The following is a 19,335-nucleotide window of genomic DNA, read 5'->3' on the forward strand; positions in this document are numbered from 1 at the left end:
CAGAATCCCTTGACCTTTTCACTTGCAGTTGACCTTTTTTCTAACCTCCCATTTTACCTGCTCTATTCAAACAGGTTTTGCGTTCTCGTAGACTTAAAGCGGAGTTCCGCCTAATTTATTTTTATTTTTTTTAAAGTCAGCAGCTACAAATACTGCAGCTGCTGACTTTTAAAAAAGGACACTGTCCAGGGCGCCCACAATGTCTGCACCCGAAGCCGACCCGCCCCCCCCGGAAAGGTGCCAGATATGACACTGGAGGAGGGAGGATTCCAAAAAGCGGAAGTTACATTTTTGGGTGGAACTCCGCTTTAAATAGGAATGCAGAATCATTTTGAACCAAACAAAAGCATATTGACAGGCATTCAGAGTTCAGATGCACCTTACAGCATCAATTCTGCAGTGTATAACTATGCTTGATTGCTTTGCTGAGTGCAGTATTTTCCAAGGTATTGAAACATGTCTTATTCAGATGCTTTACATTTGGGAATTCTGCGTTCATGATTTTAAAAACCCTTATGACGGGAAGCCCGATTCGGCTCCTGTTTGATCTGCACTGAAGGCAGAAAAATAGGACTTGAACACTGCAAAAGCCTGTGATTAATGCAAATGTAAAAATGGACCTAGTTTTTGCCACTGGAGATTTAAATTTGATTGGTCGCCCAAGCAGCTTTCATCTTGGGCCTTTAAAAATAAGGTCCAGACCTTTTTATTGTAGTCATTTACTTTGCTGTTAGACTAAGGCTCCATGTACACTAGCATTTCTTGTAAACGCGAAAAAAAAACCGCTGATTGGAAAATGCTGATAATTTGCGTTTTTTTTGTTTGTTTGTTTTGCCGGTATATTGTTGCGTTTTTAGAAGTGTTGGTAGTATTAGCGATTTTACAGTACATGAAGGAAAAAAGCCGCTTTAGCGTTTATTTTATTTTTACTTTTTTTGTGATTCTGAGGAAACGCTCCCAAAAACTCTACACATTTTTTTTATTTTTTTTCCTACTCTTAACTGCTGAAGCTTGAAAAACGCTTCTAGCATAAACTAGTGTGCATGAACACATAGGCTAACACGATTTGCTTCTAGGAGCAGAAAAAAAAAATGCTCATAATAGCTTATAAGAGCTTAAAATGTTAGTGTGCATGGAGCCTTAGGCTCGGTTCACACAGGGGCGGCACGACTTGCAGCGCGACTCAGACGCGACCTGCACACGACTTCAGCGGCGACTTGCAAAACGACTTCTGTATAGAAGTCAATGCAAGTCGCCTGAAGTCGCCCCAAAAATAGTACAGGAACCTTTTTTCTAAGTCGGAGCAACTTGAGTCGCTCCTATTAGAACGGTTCCATAGACTTGTCAGGCGGCTAAGTTAGCCGCCTGGACAAGTCGCCCCTGTGTGAACCGAGCCTAAGGCAGGCCACAGATGATGCGACAGTCAGTGTTGATGGGGGGGGGGGGGGGGAGAGATCCCTTCCGTGGAACTGCTGTGTTCTCCTGACGGGGAGGGGGTCATCCCTGTCTTGTGAACACAATGATTATTGCTAGAAGCTATAGCTGCTAGCAGTAATCGCGTGCTGAAAATCTGACATGTTGGCTGTACCCAAGTACATCAATGGATCGACTTTGGTACAATCAGCCTGCCCATACATGGATCGAATCTGCTAACTAAACTAAACTGATTCTAACCATCTATGGCTGGATTAAAAGAGAAGTAAAGTTGTGTGTTTTTTTTTGTTTTTTTTTTTTTTCAGATTCATACTTACCTAGGTGGATGCAGCATCGGTCCCCCGGCATCTCTGCACTGAGAACTGAGCGATCGAACACTGTTGATCGCTTGGTTTTTAGAGCTCTGTGAGCAGAGAGCTGTAGACGGCTCTCTGCTCTTCCCCCTCCTTGGTCGCTGGAGCGCTGGGCTGTGGAGGGGGCCGCCGGCTCAATCTCTTGCTGAGAGGCTGAGCCGGTGTCAGTCCAGGCACCTGGCCAATCCAGACTTTGTCGGGATGATGCAGTGCTTGGACTGATATCCATGACATCAGCAGAGAGCGGACTTCATCCCGCTCTCTGCTGAAAACTGGTCACAGGAGTGCAAAACTAAATGCACTCCTGTGATCCATAGGAGAAATACAGCCAAACAAGCTTTGGCTGGGTTTCTCCTTTCTTAAGGTGATAAATGTCCCACTGTGTCTTCCCAGTACAAAATCCACAGCACATGGCCTCTTTAAATTCCAGGTTTGAAAAATGGGTACAGCAGTGGGAGGTGGAAATGTATCGGAGCATTACTGATAGAGAATATGGTACATTTAGTCAGAATATGATACCATTTTTCAGCACAGCTTGATTTAATAATGTACAGTGTCTGCAAAAATAATTTCTATTGCACCTGCAATCTGTGAATGTAATCCTTGCACAAGAAAATGGCACATAACTTTTTAATCCCTAAACACTAGAATTTTGTTTAACATCATATGCATATTCAAGTGTCAGCTGTGTACAAAAGGCATCTAAAGTGGTGCAATTTATTTAAACTTGTGCATCTTAAGGATAATTAAAATAAAGACTGATTTCTTGGTCTAGGTGGAATGAAGGAACAAGACTTAATGTGCATTAAATTACACGGCGTGAACAAAATTGGATTAAAGAAAATTATTGATTTCATTTACACTGCAAAACTTTCCCTGAATATGGATAATCTTCAAGATACACTGGAGGCTGCAAGCTTTTTACAAATACTGCCTGTGCTGGACTTCTGCAAAGTGTTTCTTATATCGGGGGTAAGAGCAAAGCCCTTTGTTTTCTATATCTTCAGATCAGTGTTGTATACACAACTATGTGAAACAGTGGGCCTGATTTATTGGTCAGAGAGTAGTCTTTCACTCACTCTTACATGGGTTTTTTTTATGCCCCTCCAGAGTCTTATAGAGCAATCATTTTATTGTTTATGGGGTTCAGTTTAGCTCTCTAAAGCAAATTGACTCAAGAAATGTGTGCTCGGCTAACGAGGACACTGTAGGGTGCTGTGTGTGTACGTATATACGTTATCTCTCTGCCTCTGTCTCTCTAGCTCTCTTCTTAAACTGTAAAATATATAGACAGCACCAGCAAGTTAAAATGGTCATCTATGCAAGTAACTAGGTAGATCCCAAAAACAAACCATACTTATCATGCTTGCTTATAGCAATTACAGCACAGTAAGTATACACTTGTAGCTAGTAGTATAGCCACTTCAGGCATCCCTGCTATTTATATCTACCAATCTGCTGGCAGCTACCTACCAACATGGAGAAATTAATGTGCAGGTCCAAATAGCTTCATGTATACAACATATAAAAACAGAGTGTGACCTGCCACTGTGGCAAGCCTCCATCCCTAATTACATGTATTGCAGAGAGAAATTGGTCATGGGACTTTGAATGTCACAAATTAAAAAGTAACTAACAATGTAAATCTCATAGAAGGGTACATAAGTAAAAATATTTATTTTACAAGCTGAGACATTTTATTATACCAAATACAATTGCTATAAGAACAGATCCCATAAAGGCCATTCTAAATTAACACATGATAAATAACATAGATTAATTCAGAGATAAATACATAATGATGTTTTCAGCCATAGGTGTACATGATGGGTGTTCCTTATGGAAATTGAAATATTGAGGGCATGATGTGAACTCTATGCACGTTTTGTGGGTTTGTCCACTTGTCAGGAGTACAATACCACAAATAGATATTGATCTAAATCAAAAATATTGTATTGGTAAAAAGTTATCTAGGTTTAGAAAGGGGGGAAAAAAAGTGGTAAAAAATCCCATACTCGCATGCCAGCTCAGAAAGCCGGCCCAGCCACTGATTAGGGTAAACTGAGGATACAATGCTAGATCCGGGGCTGAGGCAGGGGCCCCTCCACCCAACCAAGGGTGCAGTGATGCAAAAAACATTAAGTGATAATGTGAGGGGAAGGTGGGAGGATTCACCCGATCCACACTGAATCTGAACGTATAAATGTACACATAAAAAACGTATTCAGTAGAAGTGACAAAGTGCTTGCACCTTAAAAAGTGTCCTGCCCCAAATGAATAAATTGCAAGTGAAAAAATTCCACACTGCATAAATATGAGATGCTGGGGGTGATAACACCTGAATTGTATATTAGTAAAATCAGCAATGTAAAAAACAGGAGTGACCAGGTGCCCAATAATGAATGCAAAGAAGGGAAAAATAAATAATACAATATGTGAACAAAAAAATTCTACAACAAAAACTTACTGGTGTGGGTTGATTGCCTGAGTGAACAAAAATCAGTGTCTCTGCAGCTGGTCCCCGCCAACATCATGCAAGCACCAATGGGGAGAAAGGAACGCAGAAAGGTAAATCTCAAAATGCCGGAAATGAATCCACTGCCGCCCTAACACCCATTTCAGGGGTTATCACCCCCAATATCTCATATTTATACAGCGGGGCATTTTTTTCACTTTGGATTTATTCACTTTTTGGGATCTGTTCTTTATACCAATTGTATTTTGTACCTTGAGATAATGAAATGGTTCATCTTGTAAAATATTTTTACTTGTATACCCTTCTATGCAATTTTACATTTTCATTTGTGACATGCCTCATTCAAAGTCCCATGACCAATTTCTCTCTGCAATAGCTTCCTATATACAACACATGAGAATAACAAAGTGTTGCTGCTTGTTCTTATAGCAAGCTATTGATCCTAAAACGGGGATTCTTATTTTACATATATTGCAAAGAAACCTCAACATGTATACCCTGCTTAAGGTGCTAAACGCATGAATTAACCAAGGTCCTTCTTGTCTGGTGTAAACTGGTCATGTAACTAGGTCAGCTTTACTGTTTCATTCTGTGTTGCTGTCCAGTTTTATTGGTCATCTGTGAAATGTAGCTCCATCTACTGGCTTTTAGTTGTCTGACATGAGCATAAAGTAAGTTCCATTCTTTTATTAGTAGCATTTTAAAATCCTTAGCAGATGTAACTGGCTTTATTTCTGTAAGTATTGAGGGTTCTTTATGTGTATACTTTTTTTACTTCATTTTGGACATATTAGACAGAAGAACATAGAAGTTTACTGGCAATGCCATCTTTACTACACTCCTTGTATTTGCTGTGTTTTTTTTTTTTTTTTTTTTTTTTTTTAATGTTCTCTTTCACTGTGCCAATTTCTTTACTGAGTGAATCGCTTCTGTTTGAGGTTCATCCTTCTGGTAAAGTTTAGTTTCCCCAGTACAGAAATGTTTGTGATTGCATCTCATCTAAACATGCAGGAAAGCTTGCGGCTGTCCCAGAGGTGCAAAACTCTAAAAACTTCAATACAATTGATATTCAGTTTGGCAACAGAGTAGTAAGTAATTAAGCTTGCATATTAATTGAACCAGTTTTCCCTTGTTAATTATCTTTACAATTTAATGTTGATTTCTTTCATCTGTTTGTAAATCGGGTGTGGATTTATTTTTTCTCTGTAATCATACTGTATGGTACACTGTATGAAGCGTACATTAGTTGTGTTATTTAATGATTGCAATGTTTGAAAGTGAAGATTCAAATGTACTTGCATGGGCAGCTGTGGACAACATGCATTATCCACATTACCACTGAATTGGATGCTGCTCAAGTGAAGCTGCACTGATCCTTTGCATAGATTTAAAATGAACTTTTCAGTTGGCACAGACTGCTGTGAGAAGTAATGCTATGTAATGCAGTTTGATTCAATTGAACAGTACTAGGTATAATTCCCTAGCATCACCACCTAGCCATCCGTGCGTGTCTTACAGGAGTGATGTCTTGAAATTGACCTGTGCTGCGAATCTGACCAGAGCTGCTAATCCTAGGGGAAATCCATGAGCTGTCTTAAAGTTTGCTCATGGTGGCAATAAATGGAGTACCTACCCTAGAGTACATTAGACCTGTGTTGTAAAAGCCTGTTTTCCACCCTCCCAAATCTCACATACAATGGTTAGTGCTTGAGCAAACCATTAACACACCAGAGCTCTGTCAGTTGAGTTTGATAGTTAATTTGATGAAATGCGTCGGAGCATGTTGAAGTGATTGGATGTGAGGCAAGGAACCGGGAAGATGCGCTTAGAAGTAGGGAAGCTGGCTTGGGCTCTGGACCGTGGGAGGAGGGGTTCCTAGTCAGCCTGTGTACTAACTTGCATGTTATACTATGTGTGTCATGTGATTTACTTGTGACTATTCTGACTTTATAAAAAAAAATAAACACTGTATTTTAGCTATAGCATACAAAGTATGCCACTTCCTTTCTCTGTGATCTTATGATACAAATGCTATGGAGAAAGAGCGGATTTGTATATACTGACTGAAATACTGCAACTAAGAGCTCTATTAGCCGATCTTTGTAAAAAGAGAGGCAGTTTAAGCTGGTGAGTGTCTGTCTATAACAATCGCAGAGCTTTGAGATTACGCTAAGATATTGAGGTGTTGCATGGATAAGCACTCTGGATATTGTCTATACGTTTTGGATGGATATTGAAGCAATTAAATCCATGAGATACCTGCCAGACAGCACAATGAGAATTCAGTAATTGCAGGGTTCAATATTTTTCCCAGTGCAGGTTTTATGTTTCTTAGTGACTCTCTTGTCCAGCAAAGGTGGTTACTTTTGATGCTAGCTAGACAAATGGGCTTTATTTAGGGGAGCTCATATTTTATCTTTTAAAATGCAATACAAACCTGTTGGGAAAATGCAAAAGTATAATCAAAGTACTTTTTTTTTTTTTTTTAAACCCTTTCATGACTAAGCCTATTTTTGGTGTTTACCATATTCCAATAATCCATATTTTTTGCTATAAAATTACGTCACACTTTATAATTGCATGCACTCGCGGAATGACGACAAACTACGGTACCTAAAAATCTCAATAGACGATGCTTTAAAAGAAATTTCCGGTTACCAGGTTAGAGTTACAGAGGCCTTCTAGTACTAGAATTATTGCTCTCGCTCTGACGATCGCGGCGACACCTCACATGTGTGATTTGAACACTGTTTACATATGCGGGCGCGACTTCCGTATGCGTTTTCTTTGCTTCGCGAGCTCGCGGGGACGGCGGGCGCTTTAAAATTTTTTATTTTAAAATTAATAAATTGTTTTTTTTTTTTTTTTTTAAATTAACATTTTTGAGCACTTTTATTGCTGTTACAAGGAATGTAAACATGATGACAGGTACTCTTTATGGAGGGATCTGGGGTCTAAAAGACCCCCCACCCCTCCTTTACACTTCAAAGTATTCAAAACGCTGTTTTCGGCGATTCTGAATAGTGTATTTTTTTTTTTTTTAATCCGGCGCCATTGGCAGCCGAGTAAACGGGAAGTGACGTCACTTCCATGTTTACCATTAGGAGACTGGAATGAAGCCGCTTACGGGTTCATTCCAGTTCCTGCCCAGCCGCCGGAGGAATCGGATGTGCGATCGGTGCTCCCGATTGAACAGGAGCACCGGTAAGAGCGGCGGGAGGGGGGACGTCCCCTCCCGCTCCTCCAGCATAACAGCCAAGCGGCTTTTAGCCACATCGGTTGTTATGGCTGGAAAGCCAATCGCCCGCTCTGAAAAACGGTACTCGGATGATGCCTGCAGGTGCGGGCATCATCCTGGTATAACCCCCGGAAGCAAAGTACGCACATCTGCGTACACTCGGTGGCAAGGGGTTAATAAATTGACTTTAAAGCTTGAGAAGAATCAAATAATGGTAATGCCCGTACACAGGATCAGAAAATCATCTAAAAAATACCGCTTTCAAAACGATCGTACGATAATCGGATCATTAGTACAGAGCTTTCGAGAGCCAATCATGACAGTTCATCCGATTTTTATTATTCTATTGGATGTGCACGAAAATTTCTTGTACAATGCCAGATCGTACGATTTTTGTTTTAATCAGTACTGCTATCGTTCGAACACATGACGTCACTTCCGAATTTTTTTTTCTGTCGTACAGGAATTTTCGTGACTTTAGTAAACTCGTCAGATTCGATCTGAAATTGGCATGCAAAAAATAAAAATGTGTCATCGTGTGTACGGGGCTTAAGACCAGCTCCAGAAGTTTGCCTTTACTTAAATTTTTTAGTTATTTTTTTAATTGGGGAGAACATGGTTCAGGATGTGCTATTTGTCACAGCAGTGGTTCATATTTTAGGGTTGGGGCCTACTGGTGTTGCTAGATTCAGAGCAGATGTTTTTAAATATCTTTCTAGATTTTATATGTAATGGTCCATTATTTGGGAACATCTGCGACTGTTAAGGTCTATACTATCTGGTTCCTTTTTCAAACAAACCAGTGTTTTGCCATTGCAGGACAATGCAGTAGGTTCACTTTATTGACAGACCCACCTGCATTACGTGCTTGCCTAATGTAAGCCCACACCTGTCTTGTCACACGATCCCATGTCAGTGGCAGCTGCAGGGGAGAGGGTGCTTGGCAATGGCTGGTAATGCCTGGGATCGGTGATGTCTTCCATTTTTCCCAGCCAATGTTGGCTCTTCCTCCTGCAGAAGCTGCTGGCTGAAACAAAGGAGATGAATCATGTGACGGATGAAAATGGTTAAGCGTATACTGTTCATCTTTTACTCAGGTTAGATCTCATACACGCCGGGCATTCGCCCAGCTCTTCTGAATGCTTTTTTTTTTCTCCTGGCAGGAGAAAAGCAGCGTTTAGCTAGGTTTTTTTTTTTTTGTTTTGGCTTCTCATTGATTTTATTGACTAGAATATAATTTTTATCTTTTTTTTTTTTTCTGTCTCTAAATGCCTGTAAACACCTGTGTGTGAATGGACACAAAGGCTAACTCAGAAGGGGCATTTAGGGGCAGGAAAAGCCTCAAATGTCCATTAAAAAAAAAAAGGTGGGAGGGAAGGATATTTTCAAGAAAATGTGGGTTAAGGCTGGCATTCTACTTTAGTGGAGCCTCTAAAATTTGCCCATTACATAAGGCTGAAGTTTAGGTATGTATTTTTTGCATAGTTAAATTGGTCCAGCTTGGACCAGTGATAGGTATGCATGTGTTGTTCCTGGCCGATCACCGTTGAAGCTGGAAATCACTGTTGTAGCCACCACTACTACACTGATCACTGCTACCTTTCGGGTCCAATGCAGAGCACCTGTCCTGCTGCTTAGTTAAACACAGGTGGTTGCTGGCTTGCTACTGGCTCCATTCAAAGAACACCTTGCATTTTCTCAATAAATGCAATGCTTTTTCTTGATGAGGTTACTGCCCTGCTTCTCATCCAATCAACAAACTCTTTGCATTCATTGATAAAGTGTTCTCTAAATGGCATCTGTGCTGAATGAACGACCACTTTTGTTCACTAAGCAGCAGGGCAGATACTCTGCTTGGGATCCACAAGCTAGTCGAGATCACTGTAACTAAGCAAAACATGCATACCCAAACATCCACTTTAACTACTCTTCTTGAGCCTAACCTTAACCCTAAAATCCAGCCAAAACCTTTTTTCTCTTTTGTTCATTGACGGACACAGCTCCTTTAATTCTTGACCTTAGGGTTTTTACACCACCTTCCAGAGAGGACTAGGCAGAACATGTAATACATGTGGAGGCAGCACAGTGGTGTAGTGGTTAGCACTCTCGCCTAGCAGTGAAAATGGTCGCTGGTTCGAATCCCAACCATAACACTACCTGCCTGAAGTTTGCATGTTCTCCCTGTGCCTGCGTGGGTTTCCTCTGGGTACTCCAGTTTCCTCCCACACTCCGACATGCAGGAAGGTTAATTGGCTTCTCTCCAAAATTGGCCCTAGTATATGAGTGGGGACCTTGGATTGTGGGCTCCTTGAGGGTAGGGAGTGATGTGAGTTGCAATGTATAGGGATAGGGACAATTGTAGACACTCAGGTTGAACTGGATGGACTGGTGTCTTGACTCAACCTTACTAACTATGTAAAAACAGCAAAACTGCACAGCACCACCCAGGGGGTGGTCCCTCTGGCTTTAATCCCTCACCCTGCTTCCTGCAGCTCTGTTTTTTTTTTTTCTTCTGCCTAGTGTAGGAGAAGGACCTGACTCCCTGAGGGGACCATTGGTCCTGGGGATTTTTTCATTTTTTTTCCCCTGAAATTTTGATCCTGTGATCTACAATCAACAGCGGGGCTGGGTGACAGGCTGGATAATATAGATCCTTCTAGTCTCCCCAGCCTGGCCATCATGCGCGAGCAGACCTTGGCTACGCTCTGGGTCAGCCACGACATGCCCCTTCTGCTCCAGGGCCGGCCAGTGAGCTATATGCGCCGGGGCACACATATGACTGGGCTACTGCTGTCCGTGTCAGTGTGCCGTGGCCAACAGCCACCCCGTACTGCTCGGGTGATGGGTCTGTGGTGGAATGCAATGGTAAGTAGGGCTCTCCCTGCCTCGGCAGGATGGAGCATCTGGGCATTCCCTGGGAGGTAGACTAGGGGGTCTCTCACTCCCCCTTTCCTCTCTCCCTATCCCTCATTCCCTCCTCCCCCTTCTGGGGGTGCTGTGTGACTGGGCATGAGGTGCGGTGTATGTCCCTGGCCAGGGGAGCTCCAGGCTTTGGCGGGGGGCTGTGCTGGCTGATAGGGTCTTTTTCTTTCACTGACTTTTTTTCCTTCACTGTGAGGGGACTTAGGCTATTTGACATGAGGAGAGGCCGCCGCGCGGGCCATGGCCATTTTGCTGGGGCAGTTTTTACCCTGTTCTGACGTATCAGAGGATGCGGCCCAGGACCGTCGGACAGTGAGAATGACTATGTGTCTGGGTTAGTGCAGGAAAAAGCGCTAGTAGGAGCACTTATGAATGTGGTTTGGGATACCCTGATACAGGATGCAGCAGGAACTTCTGCTGAGGTGGCGGCCCCTTTTTGGTTCTGCAAACCGGCCCGCACGCCTAAGGTGTTTCCGTATTTGACTTATTTTGATAAGTTCATCTACAAGGAATGGGGAAGCTTGCAGTGGGCCTTTTTTAGTCCCAAGAAGAATGGCAGTGTGTTACCTATTTTGAGGAGAGCCTCCTGAAAATATGGGCATCTTCTGCGGTCGTTGACCCCCTGTTATCCAGGTTAAATAAAGTAACCACGATTCCAGTAGGAGGGACTCCTGCCTTCAAGGACCCTGCCGACCAGGAGAGCCGAGACAGTGGCCCGGTCCATGTTTATGGTGGTGGGGTCGGCGTTACGACCTGTGCCGGCCACTGCCTTGGTGTCGCAGACGCTTACTGAATGGGCAAAGTTGTTGCACTGTGAATTGGAGAATCAACAGTCTTCCCCGGTCTGTGGAGAACTGCAGATCAGTTAGTGCATGGCCTTAAGTATGTCTGTGATGCGGTCCTGCATATGGTCCCTCTTCTCTCTAGAGCATCGGTTTCAGCAGTGGTGCTATGGTGCCTTGATTTGGTTAACATGCTGGTCTGTGGACCAGGCATCTAAAAAAGCACTGGCAGATTTACCCTTCCAAGGTGAGAGGCTATTTGGAGCTTCGCTGAATGACATCCATTAAAAATTTTACCGGTGGGAAGAGCACATTGCTCCCACAGTCCAGGAAGGGTAAGGAGCCACACCACAGGCAAGGGCCCTTTTTCCGCTCAAACAAATTTTTCGCCTGCCTGGGTCGACGGGTAAGCGTTCCCAGTCCGACAAGGCGCCTGCTGAAGGACAAAAGCGCCCCTGGTTTCGGAAGTCAAACAAGTCTGCGAGCAAAAATTTTGCCACATGAAGGTTTGCCCCAGCCCGATTCTCGGGTGGGGGGTCGCCTTCGGGAGTTTGTAGCTCGGTGGACTTCCCTACTGTCCGACCAATGGGTCTGTGAACTGGTTTCATTGGGATACAAGATAATTTCTTTCTTGTCCACCAAACTGATTTTTTTTCCCTCCCAACCTACCTCTGCTTCCGGCTCATCGGGGAGCCCTGTTCAGGGCAGTGCAGGACCTGCTGCTGCGTCGGTTGATAGTACCTGTACCGACACTGGAAAGGTTTCAGGGATTCTACTCCAATCTGTTTGTAGTCCCCAAAAAGGAAGCGGTACGTCTGAGCCTGGACTTGAAGGCCCTTAACAGCTTTGTGAAAGTGCAAAGGTTTAGGATGGAATCAGTTCGCTCTGCGGTCGCTGCACTCCATCAGGGGGACTTCCTGGCATCCTTGAATATCAAGGACGTGTACTTGCACTTACCCATATGCCTCAGGCATCAGAAGTTTCTGTGATTTGCAATGGGGGAAGAGCACTACCAGGTTGTGGCCTGGCGTCGGCACCCCGAATCTTTACAAAAGTGTTGGCTCCAATTCTGGTGCTGTTAAGGCAACGTGGGATTGCAATCGTGCCTTACCTAGATGACCTCCTTCTGAGAGCAGTTTTTCTCCCTTCAGACGAGCTGCGGTAAAGTTGTTGAACAGAAGGTGGTCGTTGCTGCGCTTATGCATGAGAGTACTGGGCCTCATGGTAGCCACTTTCGAAGCGGTACCGTACGCTCAATTTCACACTCGAGTCATGCAAAAGGAGATTTTGTCAAAATGGAACAAATCTCCGTTATCCCTGGATTGTCAGAATCGGGTGAGCCAGTTAGTCAGGTATTCCCTTCTCTGGTGGCTGAGGTCTCCAGCCCTTCGGTCCGAGAGATTGTTCCTTCCTCTTCATTGGACGGTGGTCACAATGGACGCCAGCCTGACTGGTTGGGGGGGGGGGGAGAACGGTCAGCCCAGGGCCTCTGGTCTTGGGAAGGATCCCAACTGCCGATCAATGTGCTCGAGCTTCGGGCGATCAGGCGGTGCCTCTCCACATGGTCAAAGAGGCTACAGGGGCGTCCGGTCAGGATCCAGTCGGACAACTCCACGGCAGTAGCATATGTCAGCCATCAAGGAGGAACAAGGAGCTCTGCTGCGGACACGTCAGATGCGTTGGAGACGCCATGGGGGCATTATCGGCTGATTTACACCCCCCCCCCCAACTTCTACCATGTCTGCTGCGCAGAGTGGAGGCCCAGGGGATTCCTGGTGATTCTGATTGCCCCAGATTGGCCTCGACGTCCTTGGTACGCCAACCTAGTACAACTGGTGGCGGATGTTCCTTGGCAGCTGCCGATGGGAGAGGACCTTCTATCGCAAGGTCAGATAATTCATCCTACTTAACCGTCGCTGGTTTTAACGGCATGACTGTTGAAAACCAGGTACTAAGGGGCCTAGGTCTGTCCACCTATGCTGAGGGCACGGTAGTAGTCTTCTCGAAAGATTTACTATCGTATCATGAAGGCTTGCATCTCCATGTGTGAGGCAATGGGGTGGCGTCCGTGCACATATTCAGTTTCCAGGATCCTGCTGTTTTTGCAGTGAGGAGTGGATCAGAAACTTGCACCACCAAGGGGCAGATATCAGCCTTGGCTGCCTTTTTCCAGCATCCCTTGGCGATTCACTCATTGGTGAGTACTTTTGTGCAAGGGGTTCGACACGTAGCCCCTCCGGGTTGACCACCACTACCTCCGTGGGATCTGAATCTGGTGCTCTCGGCGCTTCAGAAACCGCCGTTTGAAAACATTAGGGAGATTCCCTTGTTAACATTTTCTCAGAAAGTAGTCTTTCTAGTGGCTATTACATTTGCCAGGAGGGTTTCTGAGTTGGCGGCCTTGTCATGCTAGTCTCCCTACCTGGTCATCCACAAGGATAAGGCGGTGCTACGTCCTCAGCCCTCTTTCCTTCCAAAGGTGGTTTTAGCATTTCATTTAAATGAGGTCACCGTGTTACCATTCCTATGTCCTAGGCCGACACACCTGAAAGAGGTTGCCTTACATTCCCTGAACATGGTCTGGGCTTTACGGGTGTATCTGTCTGCTACGGCTCCCTTCCGGAAGTCAGACTCTGTCTCAGTGGCTAGTCCGAAAAAAGGTCTGGCGGTCTCGTCGACCACCATTTCTCTGTGGATCAGACATATCGTGGTTCAGGCCTATGCCTTAAAGTGGCAGGTGACCCCTTTTCCTGTCACGGCTCATTCCACCAGGGCAATTGTAACCTCCTGGGCTTTCTAACATCAACTGCGTCTGTCGTCCGTTAACACTTTCACAAAATTCTACAAAGCTGATGTAAGCGCATCTTCGGATGCTTGCTTTGGCCGCAAGGTTTTACAAGTGGCTGTGTAAGGTTGCAAGTTACACTTTCAGTTACAATTTTATTGTGAACGCATCTTTTGTTGCATAAGTTGGCCACAGGTTTTGGTGGTGGCCGTTTAAGATGGCAGCTCCTCTGTTGAGGTGTTCCTTTTTGTTGTGGGTGAAGTTATACTTTGCTATTTCCACCCCTCCTTTTTTGACACTGCTTGGGGACGTCCCTAAGGTTTAGCATTAAAGCAGCTGTGTCCGTCAATGAACTTTAGAGAAAAGGATTTAACGGTGAGTACAAAAATACAATTTTTCTGAGTTTTGGCCCTGGTTCACACATCGGCGGCATTTGCCGGCAATGGCAGTGTCCGAATCGGTGCGGCTTTGCACCGATTCCCAAAGGTAGTTTCTGTACTACTTTTGGCAATTTTGGGGAGCAATATTTTCATTGACCTTTATGCGGATGTTTTTGAAATCGCCCCCGAAGTTGGGACTAACATGCAGGAAAAATCGTGCGAGTTCAGCTGAACTCGCACAATTTCATCCCCGCACTCAGTGTGAACCTAGGGTTAGACAGAGAAGGTAAAGCTGAGAGTTTTTTTTTTTTTTTTTTGCTTTCTCTGCTAACACCCATCAGAAATATGGTGGAAACTTTTTACCAGTAAGGAATCAGACCGCAGTAACACACTTCCCTAACCCTAACTGCTGAACCTAAAACTCTCCTACCTTAACCACTAAATGCAATTATTACACTAATGAACAAATCAAGTCCACCCGTGCTGAACACTATACATAAACAAGATGTTTATGAATGGCTTTTGTGAGTGAAATGGTTTCTGTAGTTGTTCATAGTATGTCTGTTACACAGGTTGATGTCTGAATTGATTCAGTTCATTGACTGCTGCTTGTAAATGTGCATTTTATTGCACAATGCTTGATTTGTCGATTTTATGTTCTCGATGTACATGGGACATTGACCTGGAAAGATTGGTTTGGTAAGAGCAAAGCTGTATATCAGTTTCTGCTAGTAGTAAAATACATGGAAAATAATTGAATGTTATAGTGTCAAGCTCAATGTATTTTCCAAGGTTTTTTTTGTTTTGTTTTTTAGGTCTGCGAGTATCATCATAGTATAATTCTAGTATACAGGAATACAAAGGAATCAAAAGCATTCAGAGCAATAGTACATTCAGCCAGGAATAATGTTACATTCTTATAGATAAAATTAACTGCAGCTGTTTGGAAGAATTGTATTTTAGATGTACAATGGATGTGCCTGGAAGAAAAGCTCTAGATGGGCAAGCATAGGAAAGTGATTGGCACCCACGAGTGAAGTCTTCATTGAAACTATGGCTGCATTAAACCACATGTATGGGTGTTTTCATTTGTTTTGAATGTATGCAATGATGTCTGCTTGAGGCAAATTTATATCCTTTAATGTATGCTTAAAAAAAAATCTGTTTTATAGTTTGTAATGGTGAAGCATTAGTAAGCCACTGCCTTTTTGTTTTGCAGTCCTATATAATGGTTACGCTTTACTGCTTTATATATACAAGTCTTAGTCAGCTGTGTGTAGCTGATATGTCAGCAGGCAGGTAAATGGGTGGCATGTGATACAGAACTCCCTCTAGTGGTTATTTTGGAAATACAATACAGTAACAAAAATATGCACATGGAATGTATGTATAGATGTCTTTAACGGGAAAAAACAACTCTGCAATAATAGCTCAAATATGTGATCAAACCCTTCTTGGAAGTATAACCAGATAAAAACAATTCAAGGCAATAATTAATTAAAATGTAGCCAACAAACTGCTAATATGCATGAAACAGTGCATCTTTGTCAGAGTCCTCTTAACTGTCCATTCATTAACCCATCACAACCTGACTTTATGCTTCTCCAAAAGACTTCTGGGACAACACAATGCATATCAGGACATATTCTTTTAATATGCTTTTATTTTCCTTATCTGGAAATGTATTTCTGTAAGGGACTAATGGGGAAAGTCTCATCCATTGTAACGTCTTCTCACTTGTAAAATGTACTTTCTTTGTTTTAGGTCACTCTGGAGAACTGTGTAGAGGTTGGACGAATTGCAAACACCTACAATCTCACTGAAGTTGATAAATATGTCAATAACTTTATTTTGAAAAATTTCCCACCCTTATTAACTACTGGGGAGTTTGTGAAGCTCCCATATGAACGACTTGCCTTTGTGCTTTCTAGTAATAGCCTTAAGCAATGTAGCGAGCTTGAACTTTTCAAAGCGGCATGCCGTTGGCTGCGTTACGAAGATTCACGTATGGAATATGCTGCAAAAATTATGAAGAACATTCGATTTCCTCTCATGACGCCACAAGACCTTATAAATCATATCCAAACAGTTGACTTCATGAGAACTGACAACACTTGTGTTAATTTGCTTTTGGAAGCTAGCAATTACCAAATGATGCCGTACATGCAGCCAGTTATGCAGTCTGAAAGAACTGCCATTCGCTCAGATAACACCCACTTGGTGACGTTGGGAGGAGTTTTAAGGCAGCAGCTGGTGGTTAGCAAAGAGCTGCGCATGTACGATGAGAAGGGACACGAGTGGAAATCCTTAGCTCCCATGGATGCTCCCCGGTACCAGCATGGAATAGCAGTCATTGGCAATTTTCTTTATGTGGTCGGTGGCCAAAGTAATTATGACACAAAAGGAAAAACCGCTGTGGATACTGTGTTTCGATTTGATCCGCGCTACAACAAGTGGATGCAAGTGGCTTCTTTGAATGAAAAACGTACCTTTTTCCACCTAAGTGCCCTGAAAGGTCATCTGTATGCAGTTGGCGGCCGCAATGCAGCTGGTGAACTTGGTGAGACTGGAATTTTTTTTTTCTTTGTGTTAACATATATAGTGTGACTTGATGTATACAGCCTGTTGACCTCACAGTTCTTTATTGAAAAGGAAATACAAAGTTGGTTTGCTTTGAAGTTACATTTTCCAGTGTCACAGTAAAAGTAAATTCCACTATATACTGTGTGTGATATAAAAAGTCTGCACACAGGATATAGAAATTCTACACACCCTCTGTTAAAATGCCAGGTTTATGTGATGTAAAAAAATGGGACAAAGATAAATCATTTCAGAACCTTTTGCCACCTTTTTAATGTGATCTTTAAACTGTGCAACTCAGTTGAATGACAAACTGAAATCTTTTAGGTGGAGGGAAGTAAAAATAAAAAGCTAAAATGAATATGGTTGCATAAGTGTGCACACACTTAAACAAACAGCGCTCAGTCTTTTTGGGTATGAGTCTATCAGCATGGCACATCTTGACTTGGCAATATTTGCCAACTCTTCTTTGCAAAAACACTCAATCTGTCAGATTGCGAGGGCATCTCCTGTGCACAGACCTTTGCAGATCACCCCACAGATTTTCAATCGGATTCAGGTCTGGGCTCTGGCTGGGTCATTCCAAAACTTTAATCTTCTGGTGAAGCCATTCCTTTGTTGGTTTGGATGTATGCTTTGGGTCTTTTGTCATGCTGAACGACTCTTAATGTTCAGCTTTCTATCAGAAGCCTGAAGGTTTTGTGCCAATATTGACTGGTATTTGGGGCTGTTCATAATCCCCCTCTACCTCGACTTAGGCCCCTGTTCCAGCTGAAGAACAACCCCAAACCATGATACTGCCACCACCATGCTTCACAGTGGGTATGGTGTTCTTTTGGTGATGTGCAGTGTTTTTGTGCCAAACATATCTTTTGGAATTATGGCCAAAAGGTTCAACCTTGGTTTCATCAGACCATAGCACATTTTTCCCTATGGAGACCTAAGATGTGTTTTTACAAAAACATTTAGCCAGGCTTGGATGTTTTTCTTTTGTAAGAAAAGGCTTCCGTCTTGCCACTCTACCCCATAGCCCAGATATATGAAGAATACGCGAGATTGTTGTCACATGTACCACACAGCCAATACTTGCCATATATTCCTGCAGCTCCTTTAATGTTGCTGTAGGCCTCTCTGACCAGTTTTCTTCTTGTCTTTTAATCAATTTTTTTAGGGACATCCAGTTCTTGGTATTGTGACTGTTCTGCCTTCAATTTTTTTTTTCTCCTCCACTTGTTGATTACTGTCTTCACTGTGTTCCATGGTATATCTGATGCCTTGGAAATTATTTTGTACCCTTCTCCTGACTGATACATTTCGACAATGAGATCCCGCTGATGCTTTGGAGAAGCTCTCTGCGGACCATGGCTTTTGCTGTAGGATGCGACTAGAGCCACACGATTAATCGTCAAGAATCATTATTGCGATATTGAGTATATCTTGACTAAAGTGTCTCCCGATTTTCTTTCTATGCAAAGAATTCTCTCTGCTCTTCTGAAGCCACAGCCATCAAAAGAATGGAAGAGAAAAACTGGGCTGAGTGACAAGAATCAAAACCTTCTTTATCAGTTGAACTCAAGTATAAACATTGTAACAATTTGTCAATGGAATATGTTTAACCACTTAAATACTAAGACCCCTTTCACACTGGAGGCATTTTTAAAAATGGCACAAAAGCGGCTCCATTCACACTGGAGCGGTGCGCTGTCAGGGCGTCAGAAAGTCATATCAGCAGCAGCAGCTTTGGAGCGGTGAACTCAGCGCTCCTCCCCATTGAAATGGGGGCAGCGCTGCTGGCAAAACGATGCTGTGGCGGTGATTTGTGGGTAGATTAACCCCTTTTTGGCCACTAGCGCGGGGTTAAAATAGCGACGGTAAATTGGCACTAAAAATAGCGCCGCTTTAACGCTGACGCCCTTTCACAGTGTGAAAGGGCTCTAAACCTTTTTCTGACATTTGTTGGTTTCAAGTTCGCTTTCTTTTTTTTGCTAGAAAATTACTTACCCCCAAACATTCTAAATATTTTTTTTGTAGATGCCCTAGAGAATAAAATGGTGGTTGTTGCAATATTTTATGTTGCACTGTATTTGCGCAGCGGTCTTTCAAATGTAATTTTTTTGGAATAAATTACTTTACTGAATTAAAAAAAAAATGAACCTGTAAAGTTAGCCCTTTTTTAAATCTATAATGTGAAAGATTTTACCTCACGAGAATCGTGATCTTTTCATTCTAAGCAAAAAAATTGTGATTCTCATATTGGCCAGAATCGTGGAGCTCTAGATGCGACTAAGAAAATGTCAGGAAAGTGCTACTAGAACAGCTGAACTTTTTATTTGGGGTTTATCAGAGGCACTTTAAATGATGGCAAGTGTGTACTGACTCTTATTT

At 43.0% G+C, this 19,335-nt stretch overlaps 1 protein-coding gene across 5 annotated transcripts in view; it reads left to right on the forward strand.

Annotated features, from left to right (window-relative positions):
* Positions 1-19,335, forward strand: part of KLHL13 (kelch like family member 13) — a 128,590-nt gene that overhangs the window by 77,999 nt on the left and 31,256 nt on the right. For all 5 annotated transcript variants that reach the window (XM_077446924.1, XM_077446994.1, XM_077494151.1 and 2 more), the window contains 2 exons: positions 2,563-2,759; positions 16,135-16,930. In XM_077446924.1, coding sequence (XP_077303050.1) covers positions 2,563-2,759; positions 16,135-16,930 — 993 coding nt within the window. The remainder of the gene's footprint in view (positions 1-2,562; positions 2,760-16,134; positions 16,931-19,335) is intronic.

The sequence above is a fragment of the Lithobates pipiens genome, unplaced genomic scaffold (genome assembly GCF_037356315.1).
Source record: "Lithobates pipiens isolate NorthernLeopardFrog02 unplaced genomic scaffold, aLitPip1_a1.2 Scaffold_1, whole genome shotgun sequence".
NCBI classification, from domain to species: Eukaryota; Metazoa; Chordata; class Amphibia; order Anura; family Ranidae; genus Lithobates; species Lithobates pipiens.